General features: G+C 35.4%; 2 protein-coding genes across 2 annotated transcripts in view; both read left to right on the top strand.

Moving 5' to 3' along the window:
- LOC129738149 (cytochrome P450 6a2-like) overlaps positions 1–976 on the top strand; it is a 2,663-nt gene extending 1,687 nt beyond the window's left edge. The window contains exon 3 of the mRNA XM_055729333.1: positions 946–976. Coding sequence (XP_055585308.1) covers positions 946–976 — 31 coding nt within the window. The remainder of the gene's footprint in view (positions 1–945) is intronic.
- Positions 977–1,802: 826 nt separating this feature from the next.
- LOC129752179 (sodium/calcium exchanger 1-like) lies at positions 1,803–15,571 on the top strand. Its single transcript, XM_055747994.1, has 3 exons — positions 1,803–1,988; positions 2,309–2,480; positions 2,544–15,571. Exons 1-3 carry the CDS (start codon positions 1,832–1,834, stop codon positions 2,746–2,748), a joined length of 534 nt encoding a protein of 177 aa, XP_055603969.1. The 5' UTR covers positions 1,803–1,831; the 3' UTR covers positions 2,749–15,571.
- Positions 15,572–25,000: the final 9,429 nt, after the last annotated feature.

The raw sequence follows: 25,000 nt of genomic DNA, 5'->3' as shown, positions 1-25,000 counted from the left end.
TTTACAGTTAAATCAATTTTACTTTTATAGTCGAATATATTATATTTATAGTTGATTACAAGAGGTAAATCAACAGTTTGTAGTTGAATCTTTTATATTTATAGTTGAATGCCTGAATTCAAGCATACAGTTGTAGATGAATCTATCATATTATGGTTCAATCAATCATATCATTATAGTTGAATTTACAATATTTATAGTTGATTCATTATTAAGCGGATTTGTGCCAACGTAAGAACTTAACTATACAATTAACTCACGACGTATTACAGTACACGACGTTCTTACAAACGGAAAAAAATGATTCAAAATAACCTTTTTTTCTCGACAAGTTTCGGGCCTGATGTTGCCCATCTACAGGACGATGTCCGACTGATCACACGAAAAAATTACTAGCAGGATCGTACAACGAGTGTCGTAGTATTCGTCGGAAGATGGTTCCTTTATGCAATTTTCCTTTTGAGGAAGGTGAAAAGCGGCGTCATAATTGGTGGGTCATCTTCATTCATTAGCAGTTTCTCGGAGGTACTAATGAACATCGACTGCCATTTATTTATTTTTATAACTTTTATTTCTGTTCTAAATAAAAAAAATGTTCACGGTTTGTGATATAGCTCAGCTGGATTGTCAGTTGCCTTCTGATCCGATGTCCGCGAGTTCGAGCCCAAGAGTAAAAATCGGACACAGCTGTAACGGATAACTTGGTCAATAACTTTTCGCCAACTTCAACGTTGATATAATGCCATAAAGATGGTCAAACGACTACAATAGAAACAAAAAAAAATGCAACAATTTTGGAGCTCGTTGATGGACCTACAATTTTCGCAAGGCAACTGCAAACGGCTCTGCAAACCTGTCGAGCATTTCAGTATCTTCGCTCGGCGACCGATAAAGATGAATGTGTATAAAATATGCAAACTATCTTTTGGTTAAACTTATCCGTAGGCCAGACAGTGAATGGCTCTCGGAACGCTGAAATCCTCTTATGCTACTGCTGGCACCATCAATTTGTAGCATTTCGGTAGCCACCGAAATTTCAAGCATGCTTGTGTCGGATTAGCCAGCCAACATTTTTGGGCAGAAGGAGCACGTTTCGTTAATTAAATTTTCTTCTAATTGGTACGGCACTTAGGGAAAGCGTTTCCCCGGGAACGACTTGCTGCCAAAACTAATCCTTTTTGCGGATGAAGATTTGCATGTTTAGAATTTTGGTAGCTGTTCGTTTTAAGTAGTGTCTGATTTTGGCATTTTTCTTTGGACATGTACAGAAAAACCATGGAAAGTGCTTCTGTCTTATTTCACGGACAAGTGATATACAAATTTTGGGTAACAATTCTATGAAGCAAGTGGAAACAATAGGAACAATACATGAATATGGGTAAATTTTTTACCACTTTTCCATCGCATAAATATTCAAAAGAGTTCGCCGGTTGCATTCTAACCAATTCTATGCACCGCAGCAGCCATAAAATCTCATCCTCAATAGTGACACTTTACCGCTTGGTCTTGTACGGTAGGATTTCATCACCCGAAGCTACCCATCAAGGGTAACTTCTCGGAACTGTCCACTTGAAACAAGCGTCACTATCCCAACCCCAGCCAGATACGTGATTTTGAATTTATGAATCGCTGCTGTTACAAGAGGGCTCTATGTGCTGCGTAGTTGGGCTAGGATAATTTTCACTTGAACTACTACTTTGCTTGTTCCCGATGGAGCGCTCCGCTGTTCCGACTAAAGATTATAATGGTGACACTCTATTTACACATGTTTGTACATAATACTAACCCACATTTTTTGTTCTTGTGTTTTCACTCCATCTCTCACGTAGATATGGCCGGTGGCTACCTGTGCTTCGTGATTTCTATCCTGTGCATCGGTGTCGTGACGGCCATCATTGGAGACGTGGCGTCCCACTTCGGTTGCACGCTCGGAATCAAGGACTCTGTCACTGCCATCGTGTTCGTCGCCCTGGGAACGAGTATACCGGGTAAGTTATTTCCGGTAAATTCACCTGTCCGTCCATGTTATCCTTCTCTTTGAGCAGTCTTGATTGGACTTCAGAGTGAAAAAAATATGATTTATTGGTTTTTGAAAACGGAAGATGATGAAAATATCACTTCTATAGGGAAGTGACATTTTTGTGACTATTTTTAAAAGAATTTTTTTCAACCACGCGTTTGGTTTACACTTCGATTTCCAATGTTGACCTCGAATAGGTGCCATATTGTAGACTCGCTGAAAAGTAGATGGCGCATTCTTTAAGCCAAACGGTAAACGCATGCATTCATAATTGAATCGCCTTTACAGATACGTTCGCCAGTAAGGTTGCCGCCATCCAAGACAAATACGCTGATGCCAGTGTTGGTAACGTAACGGGCAGTAACGCCGTCAACGTGTTCCTTGGTATTGGTGTCGCCTGGACTATTGCCGCCTGCTACCACGCTTTCCACGGAAACGAATTTGCTGTCAATCCTGGAACGTAAGTAACGCATAAAGTTCCGATTAAACGAAGAAAACTAACCTTTTCCCGTTTCGCTGACAGGTTGGCATTCTCGGTAACGCTCTTCTGTACCGAAGCTTTCGTGGCCATCATAGTACTGCTGCTGCGAAGGAGTCCCAAAGTGGGCGGTGAACTGGGTGGACCGAAGAAATCCAAGTACATTACGTCCGCCTTCTTCTTCTCGCTCTGGCTTATCTACTTGATTATGAGCAGTTTAGAAGCGTACGGCATCATCAAGGGCTTCTAAATGTTGAAGTTGACGTTTTGCCAAACAATACCACAGTGTCGCCAGCATCGATGGATCACCGTTTTCTTGTTAGGGCATCGTTTGCCCGTCTGTTCAGGAGATTATTGGAAACTTCCCCAGCAGCAGCAAAGCAGGCCGCGAGTCCCAAATCAACAGACCAGATAGTTAGTGTGTTTACGGTACCACGTGGTAGTTAGCAAAGAAGTTTAACTGACATAATTGTTATGATTTCTTCGGGTTGCTTTTCAAAGTCAAGAACCAATCAATTTTTCATTTACCTTTTTTAGGTTTCAATCAATAGGATCGATAAGCTAGAAACACAGCTTTAGGTTAAGGTTTTCGAAACGTTTAAAAACAACAAACAAAAAAAAATCGCAAAAAATACTTCCCCATCCACTGGATAGACGAAAGGACAAGAACAAATTGAAAAAGAAAACACAAGACATTTTAGTTGATACTATATCTGTATTGTTAATATTTACCGTGTGGTGATCGGTGCTTCTAATTGGGTAGATTTAACCTGCAAGACGTTTTGGTTTTGTTTACCCAGCCGAGAAGCACTCGGTCGCGATACATGAGATGAAAATGCCAAATTGTTAAGAATTAACTATATACATGTAACTGAGAGAAAGTGAGCAGAGTGTATTAGTGATTAAGGTACTGTTTAACTAGGTTATTCAAAGAAGGACAGAGTGTTAAAAACATAACAAAGAGAAGAAAAACAAAGCCTAAGCGTTTGCCGTTTTCAATGCGTCTTACGAAACGTTATGTTAGTTGATATTATTTGTTAACCGATTCCGACATTTTGCTCTTATAAAAGGAACCTTCAGTTTAGGGTAACTGTTCATTGTTTTATGTTTCTGAAGCGATTTAACCATAAAGTGTACCGTCAAACGATGCGACTTTGAAACAATTCTAGTCATTCACGGTTTTATTTGACGTATTGCTAAACTGGATTTTATTTTATATTTCTATTAACAATTCGATGACTTGTAAATATATGTTGCCCCAAAATTTGTTAAGTTTTTACTAGGCGAACAAAAAATCACATGCGAAAATAATATACTAGATAAATCAAAGCGATTTAAAAAAAAAAATCAAAACATCTTTCCATTTTCATCCATTAATTATACCATGAATGCCACATTCGTTCATTAAAAACTTGATATTTTATGGCTTGGCGATCCCGTATGTTGAATCAGGAAAAACTGAAACACTAATCATTAAATCCGACAATTGGCCGTCATTTGGTTGAACGCCAAAACCCCAAAGCTCATTTCCTGTAATTTTACCAAATGATATTGTTTTTTTCAATGCTAAGCGGTATTAACATATAAGAACACAATCTCGTGTCTTTATCGTTGTTCTTCGTGCAACCTCTTCACTATATTCATCACCAAGAACAGCACGTAGCACTTTCTATGCGTGTTTCATTTTTCAATAACAAATATTATTTAATAAAACCAATTTGAACTAACCGCTGCAAAAAAAAACACCAAACAAAAACACTCCAAACAAGAGAGAAAAAAATCTGTCAAGTCAAAGATAAATTTAAAGCATTTTTACAACCTGTTTTCACCTATTTTTTACAACAGGCTCTAGTGAGGCAGTTTTAGCTATCGGCCTTTTTAGTCAAGAAAGTAATTCAACGAAGAGGCAGTTTTTCCTGCTTTTAAAAAATCTTGCCCTTTAAAGGACATTTCAAATCGCTCTATTTATCAAGCGGTCAAGCTTCTCTTGCCTGCTTTTACCGGATGCAATAGAAAACAAACCGAGAAATAAATTAAGGGTGTTTGAAATTTCCCTCAAAGTCATACGAAGCTCAACTGTTCCACTGATCAAGCAATCCTCTAAAAGCCTAGTGGCTCCTGGTATTCCTTTTTTTTTGCTTTCAACCATCACTATATAATGCACCAAAAATTTCCAAACCTGAATAAACAAACCAAAACCGATAACTGAGAAATAATTTCTTCCATGTATTTACGAAGTGAGTAAATCACACACACATACTTAGGCGCTAAGGATTTTCTCTAGGTTGTTAGCACAGTTTATCAGTTAGTTAAATAGGAATTAAAGTTGAAAAAAACGAAAATAATATTTATTATGGTTGAGAGAATCCAAAAGGCATTGGCAACACGAACAAATTCAGCAACGGCAAGCGTTTTAATTAGGATTTTAGGAAACTTAAAAAAAGCGGGAGACACAAGTAAACAGCAGTAAAATGAGACATGATATTTTAAAAACAATGCATATTACAGAGAGAAAAAAAAGAACAACAATTGAAAACAGCGAAATAGTTTTCATACACAAAATGTACGCCAATCGAATGTTGTTTCTGTTGTTTTTGTTTTGTTCCATCGATCGTTAATGAAATTTTCCAATCAACGAGCCAACGTTTGGTTAAAAGTAAGTAAGCCACCAATGCCAAACGAAACTGCTTGGAATGAATGTAAAGTTTAAGAACTCAACCAAAGGAAGACGAAAAGAATCGCAAAGCTTGGAAGCCTGGAAACAGAAGGTATCATTGTTGTTGTTCATTTTCCGTTTTAGCTACCACATTATTGATAAAAGAAAAAAAAACAAATAAATTAATGAAATGAAACCACCAAGCGTTTTCAGTTTTTAGCGTTGAAGATATTTAAAGAAGATGGAGAAATAAAAAAAAAACAGAAGATAAACATATTTGTTGATTATTTATTAACGAACTGTTGAGAGAAGCTTGTAAGCGTGTAACCTAAGAATGCAAATTAAAACAACAATACAATAAAGGAAAACCCAAATCAGAGGAAACGTTCTCGAGCAAAACGTATTTACAGAATGTGAGAGAGAAACAAGATGAGGAAAAATATCTATATTTTTAGAAACAAATCAAACAAATGCATCACACTAGCGCAACGGAATCATGTTAGAACTACACACCAAGCAAAGCTGATGGAAAACGAAAATTTATATCAAATACCGCTGTTTGTTAAACAAATTCGGCTCCAACTATATCTTTCTCTCTTCTTCCCTCTTTCGATGCGTTAATAAAACTAATAAAACTGAAAAGCGGCATTTCCGGAAAGAACGTCCTTTGACAGAAGACACCTGGGAATCATTAAAACCTTCGCAGTTCCGTTTGCATCAAGGTTTGTTGAAAGTGTTACCAATGTGATTGATTGTAATAGTGAGGTTTCTTACCGTATTAGTTGAATAATTCCCATCCCTTTGTGAAATCAGAATCGGACCTCGAATCCTGAGTTCAGAGATCGAATTCAACACGTGACGCGAGAAATCAACCGTTTTGTTTGTAGGCATTCCCAGGCATTGCATTCATTTTATACGGATTATATTTGTTCATCCATTGCTATTTTTTTCATCAATACTAAGTTGGAAAAAAAATATTTTTCAAGAACTATCTGTAAGAGCATCTGTATCAGTGGTCAGTCGGTTTAGATCCAAATTCCGTCCGAAGCAACCGCATCCGTGGTCCATTATACCAGTTTCAATTCAACTTTTTTTAGAGCACCTGTATCCGTGCTATGTGGTTTGTCTATAGGTGGGGTCAACCAAAAACTTAAGTATGAGTTCGTTGTATCCATACAGTTGTTTATGAACGATTGTAACGTAACGCGACGCCATCACGGAGTTAAGTGTTAGGCCTCGTACACACTCGGCAACTTGAACTACGATCACAGAGAACGGGCTCGAACAAAAATGTATAGAATCCGTGTGTAAGAATTCAAATGATCAGCCATTTAAACCCTTAAAATTGGCTTAAAACAGCACCATCTAGTGGCTTTAAGCTTAGTAATTCAGCGATTTTGATTGTCAACATTTGAAAACACTTAAATGTTGACAATCATAAACAACCCAAATTTGACTTCCAGATCGCATAAAACAGAGTTTAGCTAGTTTTCTTATTTTTGAGGTGTAGAAAAAGCAGCTAAAAAAAGTTGCCAACTTCAGTAACATGCTCATAAAATGAAATCTTTTATCTATCGCCAATGTTGTCTCGTTTAGAACTTGTGTTGCACTGAGCCACTGGCTTTGTTTGAAGAAAGGAGCAAAAATCAAATGTTTATTTGTTAGAAGAGAAAGGTAAGACAAAGTTTAATCACTGCTCACACTTATACTGTATTTGTTTTCTTCACTCGTGGAGTGTTCCACCGTACCCGATAAAAACAAACACAAATCCTCGCCAGTGTATTGCTACCTCGCTCACTCACACGCTCTCTCGCAACACTGGCAAAATTATCGGTGGGCCACCGTCCGTAAGCAGAACTCCGACAGGTCAAAACCAGTGCAACACCGTCCGAATAAACAAACAGTTTGACAGCACCTAGTGGTGCACCAGTGCAACACTAGTGCAACACTCGGCATAAACAAATACGGTATTACATGACACTAAGAACCAAAATTCGACCATTTTCTGGCTATTTTTTTGCCAAATTTCGCAGGTTTGCACTATTTTTCCGATACAAATGCCCTGTAGGAAAAATGTACCTGTTTAGCCCGATTTCATTGTAGGAATTGCCTATTTTTTTAAATTTGGATGGCACTTTCTAACTGGGATAGCATTTCTTCAAATCGATCGATGCGCGCTCTGGAATCGATATTGCGTACTAAATTATCCAACAAACGAAATCGAGTGTCCAATCAGTATGGTCAGTGGTTTAATTATGAGTATGCATACCATGGTTTAATATGAATTATAATTTCAAAAGGAATTATGTTAACATTTGTATAACGCAAAGAAATGAATGGCTGGATGAGCTCAGTTATGCGACTGAGAGCAAACTTTTTCGCCAATTTCAGTCATAACGAGGCATTTAAAAACTAATCAATTGAAAACTTGCTACCCATTATCGTTTGTTTTCTGATTCATGGACAGGACTTTAGTACTTACGGAAATATTCTAAAAGCTCCAAATATCGAATATGGGTTCTTCATCAGACCAAAGTAATTGCATCGAAATAATCCGGACAGTTTATGAGAATTAAAGGTAATTGGAAAAATTCCAATGTTCCATGATCGTAGTGACCAATACTACCGAGATGCAATTTTTTGGGGAAAAAATAATCACTGAACCATTCGATGAATTTAATGTATTATAAAAATTATACTATTTTCATACTCAAAATACTAAAAATTATACTATTTCATACTCGTTATTGAAACTCATTATTTGGTTTTGAATGCTTTTGCCATCAGTAGAGAGTGCTATTTTCTGGGTTGGTTGGTTCTTACACACGCTTGGAGCTTCAACCCTAACGAGCCTATAGTAAACAAAGAGACGAAATGTCACGATTGGAATTTTTGATTTTCTGTCAGTGTCCAATCGAGTAAAACCAAGCAGTCTTAAAGGCAGCTTAACAGCAGGGTTGGAAGCTTATTTTTTCGATCCCTTTTGACTGCGCCTCTTTGTATGTAGTCTCTTAAGTCTTAATTCAACCCGAACTCTGGTTCTCTGAGCTACGACTTCGGTTGCTGAGAATTTCCTGTTCTCTTCGGAAAGTGATGATCCAGACCTAAGAAAACAATTGTAAATATTCATTACGAGTTGACTCCTTAAAGTCTCAAGGTATAAACCGTTTTAAATAAAGAAATTACAAAAAAAAAGAAAAGATGCATGTCTCAAGTCTCCCGACTAGTATGAGAGATTTTCAGAAACTAAAATGTAAACATAAACAAACCGAAATCGCAGTTCAAATTGTCGAGTGTGCATCAAGGTTGCCGAAAACAAATCTGTGTTTTTGAGAAAAAAAATTCTTACTTTCTGTGATTTTACCCAAAAATTCTGTGTTGGTTTTCTGTGACGCTATTTCCTTTAATTTTATTCAAAATTCATGATGGGTCTTTTTTACATTTTAGTTGGGAAAAATCAATGAACATAATCAATCTCATCTATTTTTCCTAATTCAAAGTAAAAAATCTAAATTTTATACTGTCTTCGAAATTAATAATTTTGGAAATCCAATCCAAATTCAATAATTCTGTGAAATCTGTGAATATTTCAAAATTCTGTGTCCTGTGACACAGATTCTGTGATGAACATTTGCTCAAAATTCTGTGAAATTACAGATTTTTCTGTGATTTCGGCAACCTTGGTGTGCATGAGGCTTTAAACTCCCATATGTAGCCATGGAAACTTATGAGAAGGCATGTTTCGAACACAGATAAAGTTGTTTATTATATTAGCGACCTGACCAATCGATGGTCAAAACCTCAAAACTTTTTCAAATCAAATCCATCTGATTTGAAGTCTTCTGAAAAGTTGTTCATCTGATCAAAATCTTTAATTTGATTTCACTTTCTTCATCTAGATGTTGTGAAATTTGATCTAGATAACTTTGTTTATCTGATTTTCCTTTTTAACTTGGAAGCTATTTACTCAGTCGATGTGCGTGAAAATTTTCATGTACTGGTTTTCAGGACGGTTAAAAAGATAAATGATGTTTTGAGATCCCTCCCGTCACAAGGATGGGGGGCTCATATACAAATGTTATCTGAATTTCTGCATAACACTTGAATTAATAATGTAAATGGATCCAAATTTGTTAATATTGAAATGCATGTTATTTTAACGCTAGTTAAACACCCATCTCTTTTCTGGAAGAAGGCGAGCATACGAATTAAATATAAAATTTATGTATAACTCGAGAATTCAGCAATCAATCCGAACTAAAGTTGGGCAACCAAACCTAGGGAAAAAAAACTTCAGAAAAAATCAATCAAACTTTCTTTAAACCAATAAAAAAACACGTGCACTAGGTCAGAACTCAGCAACAGAACAAAAAAGTTCAGATAAATAAGCCATAAACTCATATTGGTACCTAGTAGCCAATGGATCAAGTAGGCTGTTGCTTAATATGACAGCGATAAAACATGGTTGCATTGTTTTTTTTAAATATCCAAACATTCAGTGTGTAAATAATTTATTTTATATTTCTGAGTAAAACCTGAAGATCTTTTTTGCCTTTCTTTCAGAAAGGTATAGTTATCGTTCGATTTGTGAGATCCTTAATTATGGGTCTTAGATATACCTTTATAGGTATGTATCGAATCAGCTCGACGAGTTCAGACGATGTCAGTGTATTTGTATGTATTGGTGTGAATTTTTGTAAACTTTGTCACTACGTTTTTGCGAAATTGGGCAGTACAATAAAAATGATTTTTGTCTTAAAAAATTTGATTTTTTTCCCTCTTCAATGTATAAAAGAAAGAAAAAAAAACAAAATAGTTTGAAAAATAAATTTTCATAGTAATTATCATCAAATCATCACTCCAAAAAACGTATCCATTTGGCTTGCCAGCATTTTCCAACAATCACTCATGAAGATGATCGAAAACATGGAGCGATAAGCGCTGGGTACGCTTTGACTCCGTGTAATTCCCCATAAGGAAAACAGAGGGCGCTTCCAATCGATCGATAAATATGAGTTTATTGTCAAATAGATGTCTGTAAACAAAATGTTATAATTTATATATTACCAGTAAACGTAGAAATTACATAAGTATATACCAGTCCACCCTAAGGCGAACAGGAGCCAAAAAATTAATTTTGGGACTGTTACCCAAAACTAAAGTTCATGTAAAGGGATTGCACCGTGAGATACAACCTCAAATTCGAATGACTCAAGCCGAAGGACTAGACCCTCACATCGCATATTTCTATAGTGATGGTAAGTCCCGTCTCGCCCAACGATAGATTCTCAAGCATAGATTGCTCTGAGAAGGGGAAAACGACACGGGAGGGAACGCGGACGATGTATGCACACCAACTCATCTTCTCACGTGCCGTTCGTGCTCAGGGAGCTTTTTCTAAGCACGAACGACAGGAGAGAATTTCGCCCGTGGAAGCAAATTGAATCCAATAGGACAAATGCTACTGAATCCTCTCGAGCTTTAAGCTCTCGGGCTTGGTTTTTTTTGTTCCCTTTTCTCTTCCTCTCTCCAGATCTAACGTTGCGCGATGAAAACTTTTCGTTCGCATCGAAAAACCTGTGCAATTGTTGCGTTGTTGTTGTTGGGGTTGGTGTCTAGAAAAAACGAGGACAGCTTGGAAGTCAATCCGAACTTTCACTTGCTGGAGCCAGTGGAAAATAACAACCAAACAGTAGCGCCACCAAGCCCTCCATAGTAGAGTTTGAAGCATTTGGTTTTTTTTTTAAACATGCATATAAAGCTAAAAAGCTAATAATAATATTCGACAAAGTTGAATGAAGAAAAAGATAAAACTATCCGAATTAACCATTTTGGCCAGGTGGACAAAAAGAAAAATGACAAAATTGACAAAATAAAAAAAAATGACAAAATAGACCAAATTGACGAAATTGACAAACTTGACTGACTTGACATAATTCACTGATTTGACAAAAATGGCAAAATTGACAAAGTTGACAAAATCATGAAAATTGACAAAATTTATAAAATTGACAAAATCGAGAAGATTGACAAAATCGAGAAGATTGACAAAATCGAGAAAATTTGCAAAATTGACCAAGTTGACGATGACAAAATCGACAAAATTCACTAAATTGACAAAATTGACAAAACTGGCAAAATTGATAAAATTGACAAAATTGACAAAATTGATAGTACTGACAGAATTGACAAAATTGACTAAGACAAAATCGACTAAATTCACTATATCCACAAAATTCATAAATTGACAAGATTGATTAAACTGGCAAAATTGACAAAATTGACCAAATTGATAAAATTGACAAAATTGACAAAATTGAAGAGATTGACAAATTGACAAAATCTTAGAAAATTGAAAAAATTGTTAAAATTGGCCAAATTGACAATCAGAAAATCGACAAAATTCACTAAATTGACAAAATTGACAAAACTGGCAAAATTGACAAATTTGACAAAAGTGGCAAATTTGACAAAATTGACAAAATTGACAAAATTGAAAAATTTGGCAATTGAAAAAATGGCAAACTTACATAATTAAAAATATTGCGATTTCAAAATTTTCAAAATTTTTGATTTTCAAAATTTATTCTTCCGATTTTCTACGTTTCGGTATCGAATTTTACTCTAGCAATTGAAATTTTATCCAATAATTTTATCTATGTATCCATTACTTGAGAGGTTGGATTATTTGAAATACATGGTCATGCATCATTTTTCAAATTGTATTCTTAATTTTTATACCCCTTCCATTTTGAAGTTACCATATGCTATAACTCAAAAAAGAGTAAATTGAGTTAGATTATAATGTCATAGAAACGAAATTTTACAAGATATTCCAGAATCTAGTCATTCAAAAATCTCCAATTAAAAACTTCAAATTTTTATTTCCTAAATTCTTTTTGGATTTACTGCGTATGAAATTCATTAATCATAATTCATTTTGTGACATATGTACCCAAATATAATTTACAGGCTGTAAGAAAGGCTACAATCCACTGTCAAGTGTATTAAATCGGGTTTTTCCTTTTGAACGAATGTTGTTGAGACATATTATAGAGACAAAAAAAAGTTAAATTATCTTATCTGCTTGTCTGAAAGTTTCTGAAAAGCCTAAATTTATGATGAACTTTCGAAATTTTTCAAAAAGGGGTTTTGGCCAAACTTTTATAGGTCTTGCCCCACTGTGCCCCATCGCATAAATAGCAAAACGAAGGCGTAGAGCAAAGTGTAGTAACGAAAGAAGAGCTTACCATATGTGCAGAGCATCGATGCACAAAGGCTTACTTTGATCGGTTAGTTTTTATTTTGGGTCAATGGATCGATGGATGAAGCTATTTTACCAAGAGATGACACCACTAGCGTGTAGAGCTGTCAAACCGCATAGTTAGAAAAATGACTCGCTTAACATTTCATAAGGGTGAAACTGGCAGTTGGTACGATTCAAAGAAAACATGTTTGAGATTTCAAATCAAATAAAATAATTTTTATTCCAAAAATAATGCTCACTAGTTGGTTCTCAAAAATACTGCATTTATTCAGTAAGATTCTTATATAATTCGAGTTTTGCCCTCTCTTGTTTTTTTTTTTTTTTTGAAAGTTTCACCCAACTGATCGTAAGGTGATGATGAGTAACAAAAGATAACAATCTCTTTTTTTGTTTGTATTATACATTTATCAATTAAGAATTAATGAATTACCTGAGAACAAACAATCAAATTTACTATCCCTTTATATTCATAATGACTCAACTTTTCATTTCAAGATTTCTTATATATTGTTAACTTTATAAAATTCCAATACGACCATCCCAAAAATCTGACTCGTAGCTGTACCGCCCTTTATTAGCAGAAAGTATTTCGTTTTTTCCCCTATCGGTAAAATAAATCAAAAGGCCCTTAAATTGATCCATTGAAAGTAGGAACAAAAACTCATCTAAGGAAGAATTCTATGCATGTAATTGTGGGATAAAGTATGCGATGTTTTATGTTGGGCAAATTAAACGCAAATAAATCGAGACCGAACAAGGTTAAAAAATCCCTGCAAACATAAAATCGCCTTAAAATGATAGCTCAAATCGTTAACAATGTTAATGCGAAACGCAATTCCTACCAAATGAGTAAACGATCGTAAAAATCGATACTTAAAGTCGGTTCAAATCGTATATGATAAAAAGTCCACCACGCTTGCAAATTTGTTCTTCCAAGAGAGATTCAAGTGAGAAAACAGCCTTGCTGTTCTTTCTGTCTGCGATAAACAGTGCGACAAGATTTCTTAAAATCAGATGGTTCATTTAAGAAAATTGTCCAATGAGAGAGGCAGCAAATTTTGTCGCTGGCAACAAATTGCATGCATTGAGAGCAAAACTTGCGCTCTCTCGCGTACTTTCAAGATGTACAAATAAGGTGATGAATATCGTCCAATTTGTATAATTCTTATCGCTTAAACCAGAAGTTGAAAATATGTATGTATGTATATTGCCTCCACTTTGGTATATGAAACGTATAACAAAGTTTGTTGCGAAATATACCTACAAAAACGTTTGCTGGGATGTTAGCTCTAGCGCCAAAGTTTCGGACAAAATATGCCAACATTCGCGTTTAGTAGCCCAGTGGCAAGTGGGAGGTCGTGGTTCCGTGCCGAACACAAGTTCAGAATTAATTAGTACACCCTTTAATCTTTCACACAAAAAAAACATTAGAGTTGAGTAAACAAATTTCGCTGATTGGCCAAAACATGCTTTCACATTCAATCGTTGCCACTTCGGATCTAGTGAAGTTTGGGTCAACGTTCGGGTATTTTTGCTGTGTATTGTGTTTGCGCTTTAATGGTATTGCTGAACCAACACATAACCAATCCAAAATGTCCTTTAGAAGAGATGTCCGTTAAAGAAGCCTTTTTTGTGACGCGAGCTCCGTTCGCGAATTTAAGTTTTGCACCCCTATAGTGTTGCCGTAAGACGTTTTTCTACGTCAAAAAATAGAGTTGAAACTGGTATAATGGACCACGGATGCGGTTGCTTTGATCGGAATTTGGGTCTAAACCGGCCGTTTGGACCACAGATACAGATGCTCTGAAGATTGCTCTAAGGCAACGTAATGAAATCGTGTTAAATTTTCAAAAAATAAATATTTCAAAAATTCAGAGTCCCACCGACTTCTACTAGGCCGTTGATAATGAATTTATCAACTTACTTAACCTTTATTTTTACGAATTCTTTTTAATGGATATTCATGATTTGTTAACATGCAATTTGTTTAAATTTTTTTTGTACGGTTTTATGCGCTCAGATTAAAGGGCATTGGAAACGCTTATTTTTACACTTGGGTTGTTGATGAAAGATTTCTTAATTTTTGAAAGACAATAAAAATGATCAATCTAAGTTTACACTTTCAACCGCTTCCCAGAGCTTGTGCAATGTTGTGTTGCAAACAGCATGCAAATATTTGACAGCAACACATACACGTTCCAACTTAACTGCATCTTTGAATTATCTCACCGAATTTAATCTCTCTTACTACAAGATATATTACTTTTGTTGGAATGAAAGCAAAAGGCCAACGAGACTAAATATATGTACCAACGGCAATAAAAAAAAACATCAAACCTATAACCTTTTCAAGTTAATCCAAAAAAAAAACTATCTAATATTCATAACTATAACAATTTTTTTCTACAACTTTCGAATTTACCTATTTCTATACCCTTCTAACTATTTACAATCGTATCTGTAATCATTGAAAATAAAAATGAAAAAAAAAACCCGAAGGAAAGCAACATTCTAACTGAAAAATCTTTTTCGACGACAAACTCTTTTTCGTGCTAAGTGAACCAAGTTATGTATCATAGGAGAACAAAGAAAACTGAATCAATCCAACTCGATAACTAAGCTATCCTGTCTGTACATATCGCCATGTTTTATAAACAGTATATTCAAAACTAAACTCTTCAATCGCTCTCGTGTTATCCAATGGTTTCCAGTATCCTGTTCATTCGAGTCCTTAACATTGCAAAACGTAATCGAAAATTTTTCCACGCCATATTTATTCTCACTGCTATCAATTCAACATTTACTTCATTACGTTCGACCATTGATGAAGCAACACAATGTATAAGAGAAATTACTGTAAAATCGAAACTGTTCCCAAACCACTTCAACTCACTCTCGATAAATGTACCGCCAAACCTATCCCTGAAAATTGCACGATACTGTAGATAAACTGTTTAGGAAAACAAACGTACAACCCTAAAGCGAACCGATTAGGTGTAGATGGAAACTGTCTAGAAGAACGAAAATCTATCACTCGAACCTAGCATAGAAATCTTTTTAAACATACCATTTCGATCCAAAGCTGGAAGCGTAAATCACACTTTCCTTCGTGTAAAACATTTCAGTGTCCATCATAACAAGCAACCAAAACAGCATCAATAGAAGAAGCCGTAGGCTGTTGGAAGCATCCAATTACCTAGCATCCAAAATCCAACACAAATATGAAACAGATGATTGAACAAGTAGTCGGTTGATTAGGGAAAAAAAACTAAAACAACAATCACGTTCCAATCGAATAGCTCTAGCTCCATGCCCAAAAAATCTAATCATTGAAATAGGAAGATAGTTAACGCGAACACAGAAAACCCCGTTTCAAGTGTATGAAAATGTGAACTAATGTAAACGAAATAGAAAATAGAACACGAAACGACAACAACGCCTGATAAAACCAGCCCGGTGGAAATTTGTTTTCCAATGCATGTGTGTAGCAAAAATGGTTAAAAATAAAACGGAAGTGTAATTTAACAAAAAAAAAAACAATGTGTTACAGCTTTACTTCAAAATTGTCCGAAACTATTTGACACGCTCTAACAATCGATGGAAACTGCGTGAAAGCTTTCCGCGTTTTTGTTTCCCGTTAACATTGGAAACGAGCCTCAATACTTTAAGCTTTCTATGCGAGAAACTTTCGATAGAAAAGTATCATGCGGCTCCACCAAAGTTTGCAATTTGAAATCCGTTTGCTTCCTGAAACTGGAAACTGAGCTCGTTTCCAATTCATTACTTACATATAATGCCGGCGAGTGAAGCTTTTTTGAGCTGATAAGCTGAGCATTCTTAACACATTAAGGACCGCGAAGAAATCTAAGCTGGGATACATCAAAATTTTGCACTCTATATATCAAAAACCACTGGACCAAGTTCTGGTATTTTAGTATTTTAAAGCTAATTGTTGTGTTTATTTGGTCCTCAATGTGTTAAGCAGAACTATCAAAACACGATAAAGCAATTCGACAGTAATAAATTCCAAAGCAATATAAATTAAATAAATTTCATCATAAACAAATACAGTGAGTTAAATAAGAATAGTACCACCATGTGTTTTGCTAGTTAAAATATGAATGATTGAAAATCACCAAAACTTTCTTCTACAATTTGTTTTGAATTGCTTAACGGATGAATCAAGTATAAATTTACTTTTTTTGGACGTTGCAATTGGCGTTGGGGACCAAAAATATAAAAAAAGGATGTGAAATAAGAATAGTACCACTTCTGTTTTTCAACAAAAACCAGGGCCGGGATTATGGAACTTGAAACAATCGAGTTTCGTTCGATTCGAGCAACTTTGGCATTACAGATCTCGATTCGAATGGAACGTTTCGAGATGATCTACTACCCGATTTACTCGAAATCTAGTACATTAAAATTTAGAACTCGAACGAGATTCGTAATACTGATTCTAATTCGATTCGAGTTCAACTCGAAACGGTTAACTCGAATCGAATAGGATTCATAATTTCACCCCAGATTATTTATAGAAATTTACTGTGTAAAAGTGAATAGTAATGCTTCTACGAATTATTTGAATGGATAACTGCATTTTAAGGAGTTTTCTAGAATTTCAAAGGTTTTCAAAGGATTTGAAAAGGGGTTTTAAGAGATGTTCCTTTTAGGAATATGATATTTGAGCTATAATACTTTATCGAACTGCTTGATTTACTCATTAACGTTCATTAATATGATGCAAAATGACGAAACATAGATTTGAGGTTGAATTTTAATCCAAAAACCTGGCTTCAAATCCGAAAATAATTATGTTTTCAAATAGTCAAACACTTTTTCTCTAGTTTTAAGTCATAGTTGGCAGCACTACCTTGCAATGAAACCGAATTGAGGCCCATTTTCGAATATCTGGGACAGGGCCGTAGGAAGAACCGACTCATGGGGGGGGGGTTTTGATGACTTATTTTTACTTATGATCTTTTGTCTAACAACACACGAATAATAAAATTAAAACAAATTATGTTTGTTACTATATGATTATTCATTTTTAAGTACTCATTAATAGTTTTCGTATGAAACTGTAACTTAAGAGAAGACACGAATGCCACAAGGATGATAAAGAGTCATTAATAAAACATTAAAAAAGTAATTTTAGAAAAGTGGTCCTTAGCCTAAAAGATGAGCTATTTTTTTTTTTCATGAAACCTCTAAAAACAAAATATGAAATTTGCTTTCATCGGTGGTTAACATTTTTGAATTTGTTTAAAAGTCTGGTAGAACAAAGTTATTTGATTTGAGCATGAAATAAGTTCTTTTTAGGATAGCCTTCAATTTTTTAAAAAAAACTTATTCTTTACTCAAATCAAACGAGCCCAATCTTCTAAACACTTTTGCAAATTCCAAGATTCTAACCTTTGATGAAAATGAATAAAATTTTACAAAAAATACAGTAAGAGAAAAAAAATTCCGAATCAAATTTGCTTGATGCAAACTTGATCTAATTTTATGATTTTTGTTTGAAATTTGGCTTTAAAAAAATAAAAAAAAAATTGTGCAGATTGTTGAGGTGAAGATCCGGTACATGTTTCTTAAACAGGAAATATTTTTCATAAAGAATCAATTCCATACTGAAAAACTTGTGGATGATTTTTTTATAATTCGGGATATTTTGCACGAATCAAAACTTAAAAAATTACTTTATATTTGTGATTTTCAGCAGAATTTTGTGTACAAAGTTATTCTGATTAAAAACTTTGAAATCTGAAAATTGAGTTAACAAGCAAATTTTTAGGTTTATGTTCTTTTGAATTTCTCAACAATTTTATGTTGATTTAAAAACTCATTCATAAGCTCAATCTTTTTCTGAATTCCAAACCTGAATTCAAAAATTGAACTTTGATTCTGTTTCCGAATTTCTAAACGATTTCCGAAATGTACAAAAAATGCGATTTTCGAATCTTTATTCCAGATCAGGATTTCAGGAGCCAAATCTTAAGGCCCTCATTCATGAATCTATTATTAAAATTATGTAGTGCTGGTTTAATCTTAATGAATTATTTCAAATATTTATTTTTAATCTGTATTGTGAATCCGATTCAAAATGAGAATTTTGAAGTATGAATCAGAATCAGGTTTTCAATTTTGGATCGCCACTTAGAAGCTTTAAATGATTAAATTTTGTGTTAGAATAAAGTTTAAGAAATTGAATTTGAATATAAAACAAATTTCTTCTTTTTCCTGAGTTTTTTCTCATTCTCATTCTTTAATCAAACTTAAAAAAAAACAAATTGTGCTGTATTTTTTTTTTTTTGCTTATGCGTCCAAAATTTTAGCAACAAGTATCAGAAAATTATTATGAAAGGTTTTTAAGTTTTTTTTTTATTTTCGATAAGCAATTCCTAGGTTTAAAACAAAATTGCCCGGTTTTTTCTGGATTTGATCGATAATTTTGAAATCAAATACCCGGATTTTGCCACGTCTTTATAGAAAACAGCCCGCATTTGTCCGGCCCAGACAATGCTACCTACGGCCATGATCTGGGATCAATTCAGATGTGCTGGACGCTGAATGATGTTGGTCAAGAAATAAGTACCTACCCAGACAACCAGAAGTCGTATTTTCTTTTACAGATTACATCGTATAGAATGTTATTTATACTCATTTTCGTATATCTGCACCTACAATGTGCGGTCCATGCATATTCTTTATCGTATTTATAAGCATTGCATGATTTTATTACGACAAGAAGAGAGACTCGTATTTATGTACATATGAACTCGACCTTTGTGTACGACAATTCGCAAAAAAATCCGTGAAACGACCGATATACGGTAATCAGCCGTGACTGAGAGATTTTGTCGTGCTATGCATAAAATAATTCGAAATAAAAAACATATATAACTGCATTGATTCGTAATAATGCGCATGCAATCGTATACTTTTGCAAATTAATTCGCATGTCTGATTTTCGTCAAACGTATTTGCTGACAATCGTAAAAGAATACAAAAAAGCTCAATAAAATCGTTTATGATAATGGGACATCGATGATTGGAATCGTATTAAAGGAGGCTTCAAAATGTTGGTCTATTTTTAGATCATCGATGACGTGTTCTACGATTTAAAAGATTTAAATTGTAGAAATATACGATTTGCTTTTGGTTTAATGCCTTTGGAGCAAATCCCCTTGAATTTATATATTCCAGATAGCGTCGAGGAATCATCATGAGCTGCAGATCGTATGGTCAGGGGATCAAGTCCAGGTACTAACAATAACTTCATGAACGTTGAAAAAAATCAGCAATCAGGCAAATAATAAATTTTTACGATATAAACTTGAATTTGACAGAAAAAAGACGCCTTACTTTGAAATAATCTTATTTTTATTATTTTTGGGGATGAATAAACCAATTGGTTTAAAGTACAAAAAAATAATAATCTTATTTTTATTCAACTGACGGAAAATGAGAGCGCTGCACTCAAGTTGCAAAAGACGACCAAATAAGTCGTCAAACTTTCCATATTGTTACAAAAAATGTCGTATATTACAACCTCAATCATCTATATGATGATGTAAATTGTCATAGTATATTCCAAAAAGAATCAGGGTAGTCGTAAATGATGCGCATGACAAGTCGTGCAAATCTTAATTTAATACAATCCAAATCAAGAATATGTTTGCTAATGTACCTATATGGCCTCCAAAGTGATACGTATATACTGGTTTTGCTACATTATATACGATATGTTTACACGTATATTTGCACGTATATTTGCGTTGCAAAATCGAAATACCCACCAAATGGTTGTCTGGGCTTGGTACCGTGTGACCGCCTTGGAAATTCTAAGATCACAAACTAATAGTGAATTTGTTGGATCAATATTCAGAATAATTTTGTATTTCCCGATGGAGCTTAATGGACCAGACGACTAGCAGTATTATAGGTATGATTTAAAATTGAATCGGAAGTTGAGATGACGATGGGGAATTTAGGCGGTGGTATATTCTTGTGCCGGTGATTTTTTGCAAATCCGGAAAAGCTTTCTGCAGCGTGAACTCCAAAAAAACTGTGCTGGAAAACTATCTCGAAATGATGAATTAGAGCCTAAATAAACCTGGAAAATCAATATTGAGACTCTTTTTTATAATTCCTTTATTTGAAACGGCTCATGCCTTTAGGCTTTAAGGAGCCAAACTCGTAATATTGAGACTTAATTTGGATTAAACTGCAAGAAAGTGCTGCCATCTATGACTTGAAACTGAAAAAGTGAGGTTTACTGAAAAATGTCTAAGTTTTTGAATTCGAATCTGTTTTTTTCTGATTCAAAATAAGCCCAGAACGTTTGTTTTATCATTTCATTACATTTTAATAAAGAAAGTAAGTAGTTTGGTAAAGAATTGTAGCTCAAATATCAAATTCCTTAGTTCTAGAAGAGCATCTCTTGAAATCCCCTTTTAAAACCTTCGAAAACTTTTGGAATTCTAGAAAACTCCTTAAAATGCAGTTATCCATTCAAATAACTCGTAAAGGGCGAACACGAAATTATTGCGACACTGAAAATATAATGCCAATTTTCTTATAATGTTTAGAATCAAACCAAAATTGCAGGGTAGTTTTATACATACATTTACTTAAAAAATAAAAATAAAAATTTGTCGATGGAGCCTTGAGTGCAAAATTGAATGCATTTTCGCTTGATGTCCTCCATCAAAGTCTTTACAGTGTCATCCGGTACCAGTTTCTCAGTTTTTTTCCATTTTCTTAACATGTTTTTCTCGTATATGAATGTCTTCTTACTCTTCCGAAGTTCCAGGTTTATAATTGCTCAGTACTGCTCTACCGGGCACAGTTCCGGACGGTTTGGCAGGTTCAAGTCCTTTGGAACAAAATGGACAAAATGGCCTCATACCGCTCCAGGACACTTTTAGAATAGTGGCATGATGCCAAATCTGGCAAAAATAGCGGAGCTTCGTCATGCTGCTGCAATAACAAAAAAAAGGCGCTTCTCGAGGCACTCAGGTTTGTAGATCTCGCCATTTACTGTGCCCTTTGTCACGAAAGGCTCACTTCTCAATCCGCAAGAGCAGATGGCCTCCAAACGATATATTTGGAGGCGAACTTCAACATTTTCTTCTTCTTAAATTTGTCTTCCACATTGCACTTACTCTCGCCGGTGAAAAACTCCAACCCCGGAATTTGCTTAAAATCGGCTTTTATATACGTTTCGTCGTCCATCACACAGCAGCCATATTTTGTTAGCATCTTCTCGAAGAGCTTCCGTGCCCGAGTTTTAGCCATCGATTGTGGCCGCTCATCGCAATTTGGTAAGTTCTCTACCAGCTACCTTGTACATAAAGTATGGATCACTACAAATCTGGACGCATTAAAAAGGGTCTATCTTGGAGCTATGTAAACGAAATAAAAATGTTTTGTGGTCAAATTGTAGGGTTTTTACTGCACTTTTAAGGAAAAATAATAAAAAAATTATTTCGATGTTGTTTTTATGAAATTTCGTACTTTTCGTCGAGAACCACTCATCTAAGTTTGGACATCCTATTCACTGACCTCAGCGGCCATTCACTGCCCTCAGCGGCCATTTTGTTCCACAATCTCTTCATCTCTGTTGCATTCCGAGTCGTCCTACCATTCTTCTTCATCTTCTGATTAACAATTGCTCAAAATTTTTCGATAGGGCGGAATTGAGGGCAGTTGGGTGGGTTGACGTCCCTCTCGACAAAATCCACCAGTTGGCCCGATACCACTGTAGTACCTCTTCGCTGTAGTGGCAGCTAGCTAAATCTAGCAGAAAGTTTACTGGTTCTTTGTGAGATCTAACAAAAGGAAAAAACATTATTCAGGCACTCCTCCTTGTACATTTCGGAGTCCATGGTCTTCTTTTTCACAAAAAACCGGGGTTTTTCGGCCGCAGCTCCAAGTATCTTGCCAGATCAAACACTTTTCTGCAAAGTTTTTGGCTAAAACGAATTTGAACTTGATGGGGACATTACTCCGACCAGTGGCTTTGTAAAATTTTTGGTCAGGAAGCCTCCTCAAATCAGATTTCGCGATTTTTTAACCAGACCACATCAGGTTTTTGAACGTGGGTGTCCAAAATTAATTTTCGTCTCGCGGCTTCTATCACGTGTAACTTTTTTGGAACAAAACCAATGGTAATGAAATTTTCAGCACTGATAGAGGAAACTATTCCGAACAAAGTGCTGTCAAAAAATTCCAGATCCGACAACTAGGGGCGCTATGGTATAATAAACAGTGCGTCTAGATTTCTGATGATCCATGCTTTATGTAGTCCAGCTCTCTTCTTTGGATTCTGGACGTAGCTCTGCGACATGCTGATCTTTTTAGCCAAATCACGGCTTGAGACGTTGGGAATTGCTTTAATCATCGGCTTCACCTTTCCCTCCGTCTTTTTGTTCTCGTCCCGGTTTTCTTCCAGCTCCTTTGCGTGGTTCAACGTCAACTGCTCCTAGAACTGCCGGTGCCGGTGCGACAGGTCAGAAAAGGTGTTTGGAAAGAATTTGTTTTCTCGACTTGCGTTGGACTTCGAGTTTGATAGCATGTAAACAATACACATCAATGAGAAAATGTGCAAAATTTGGTTGATTTTTAGCCAATGGTAAAAAAAGTTATGCCCTGTTGAATGTGTCGCAATAATTTCGTGCTCGCCCTTTAGAAGCATTATTATTCACTTTTACACAGTAAATTTCTAGAAATAATCTTGTTTTTGTTGAAAAACAGAAGTGGTACTATTCTTATTTCGCACCCTTTTTTCATATTTTTGGTCGTCAACGCCAATTGCAACGTCCAAAAAAAGTAAACTTATGCTTGATTTGTTCGTTAAGACAAATTGTAGAAGCAAATTTTGATGACTTTCAAACTTTCAATCATTCATATTTTAACTAGCAAAACTCATAGCACTCATAGCAGCGTACTGTTGGAAAAAATATCCAGAAAACGAAATCGAGTGTCAAGTCAGTATGGTCAGTGCTCATTGCAGTGTACAAATAAGACAATGACGTCGAAACAATAATAAAAGAGTGTCTCCAGAAACGAATTTTGCCATTCATTCGATCCCACGACCAGCCCGTAATGTCTTGACCAGATTTGGCAAGCTGTCATTACAGCAAGTCGTTCACAAATGGTATGCAGAGAAAGGAGTCCAGTTTGTTCCGAAAAACCCTCACCCACCCAACTGCTCCCAGTTCCACCCCATTGAGAAATGCTGGGCTATCATAAAAAGGAGACTCAAGGCAAAGGGAAAGGTTGTCGAAGACATCAATCAGATGAAGACCTGATGGAATAAGATAGCTAAAACTATGGACGAAGAAACCTAATGAGCCGTGTTACATGAAAAAAATCAAGAACTCCTTCGAAACCGTGACGACTAATTTCATCCGTGTTTTTTCTTCCTAAAATTATAAGGAAACGCTACATTTGAATGAAAAAGATCTTGAATTCAATAATAAATAACTCAAAACACAGGCACTTGTTTTTGTTCCAATTCTATCTGAAGCAAGCTTTATCATGTGCAAACGACGAGGACAGAATTTCGGATACAGTCAATTTGTTTAAAAGGTTAATTCTTGAACGACATTAATTTATTTAACAAATTATTATTTGTAAACATAACCTCTTTTTACATAAAATTTTTGTCAAATTTCATCAAGTTCAACTCAATCGTTTTGAACTGAAACATGGTTGCAGTATCGATTATGATAATGGTTTCAGCAACGATAAATCTAAAACAAGTGGTAGAGAATCCTCGCCGCACAAGGTCGTGCAATATGAAATTAATTGAAAAAATCTAAAATTGGGACGCAGCTATATCATCGTTTGCAAAGGACCACGTTTTAAAGTACCTAAGCAAAAAAAACTAAACAGCCACTCTTATTTACGCCTATCATTAAAACCATGCCCAACGTAGGTTGCTTTTCAAATGAGGTGAATTGAGATATTTTCAATATAAATCATGACTCTATGGCATTCGAAAGTCAACATAAGTTCAAAAAAAAAAAACTTTCAAACTATTTTCTACGCCTTCGTGGGCAAAGAGATTTTTTAAGAAAAATATTTACATTTAAAGTATCGAATTTCGTTAGACCCCTGTGAACCGCAACGTTGTCAGCGATGCCATAAATAAACACAGAACCGTGCCACTTATCGCACGGACCGCTGCGCCAGTTGTCGTTGTTTCGACAGCAGCGGTAGACGTCTGAATCGCTGTTGAAGATGCTGTCGTTGACTTAGTCGTAGTGGTTGAACTACCCTCAGTTGTAGTACTGCTACTACTACTACTTGAAGAGGTCGTAGTGGACGAAGTGGTAGTTGTCATCTCTGAACTGGTTGTACCCCCAGTTGATGACGTTGTCGTGGTATTCGCTGTTGAAGGAGATTCGGCAGTGACAGTGCCGCTGGCTTCAGTAGTGGAATTCTCTATGACTGGTTCCGTTGTTGGAGTTTCGGTTGTGACGTTTTCTGTCGAGGTACTTGTGTTCTCTGGTTCGATTGTGGAATCGGTTTCAGTAACTGCAAGTTCGGTAGTTGAACTCTCTGTTGTTG

This window comes from Uranotaenia lowii, chromosome 1 (genome assembly GCF_029784155.1).
Source record: "Uranotaenia lowii strain MFRU-FL chromosome 1, ASM2978415v1, whole genome shotgun sequence".
NCBI classification, from domain to species: Eukaryota; Metazoa; Arthropoda; class Insecta; order Diptera; family Culicidae; genus Uranotaenia; species Uranotaenia lowii.
This window is presented reverse-complemented; position numbering and strand designations above follow the sequence as displayed.

Excerpts from the sequence above, each read along its gene's own strand:
- LOC129752179 (XM_055747994.1), top strand. The coding sequence starts at position 1,832 with ATGGCCGGTGGCTACCTGTGCTTCGTGATTTCTATCCTGTGCATCGGT. Across the intron at positions 1,989-2,308 it reads CCTGGGAACGAGTATACCGG|ATACGTTCGCCAGTAAGGTT; the intron begins GTAAGTTATTTC and ends TCGCCTTTACAG. Across the intron at positions 2,481-2,543 it reads TTTGCTGTCAATCCTGGAAC|GTTGGCATTCTCGGTAACGC; the intron begins GTAAGTAACGCA and ends TTTCGCTGACAG.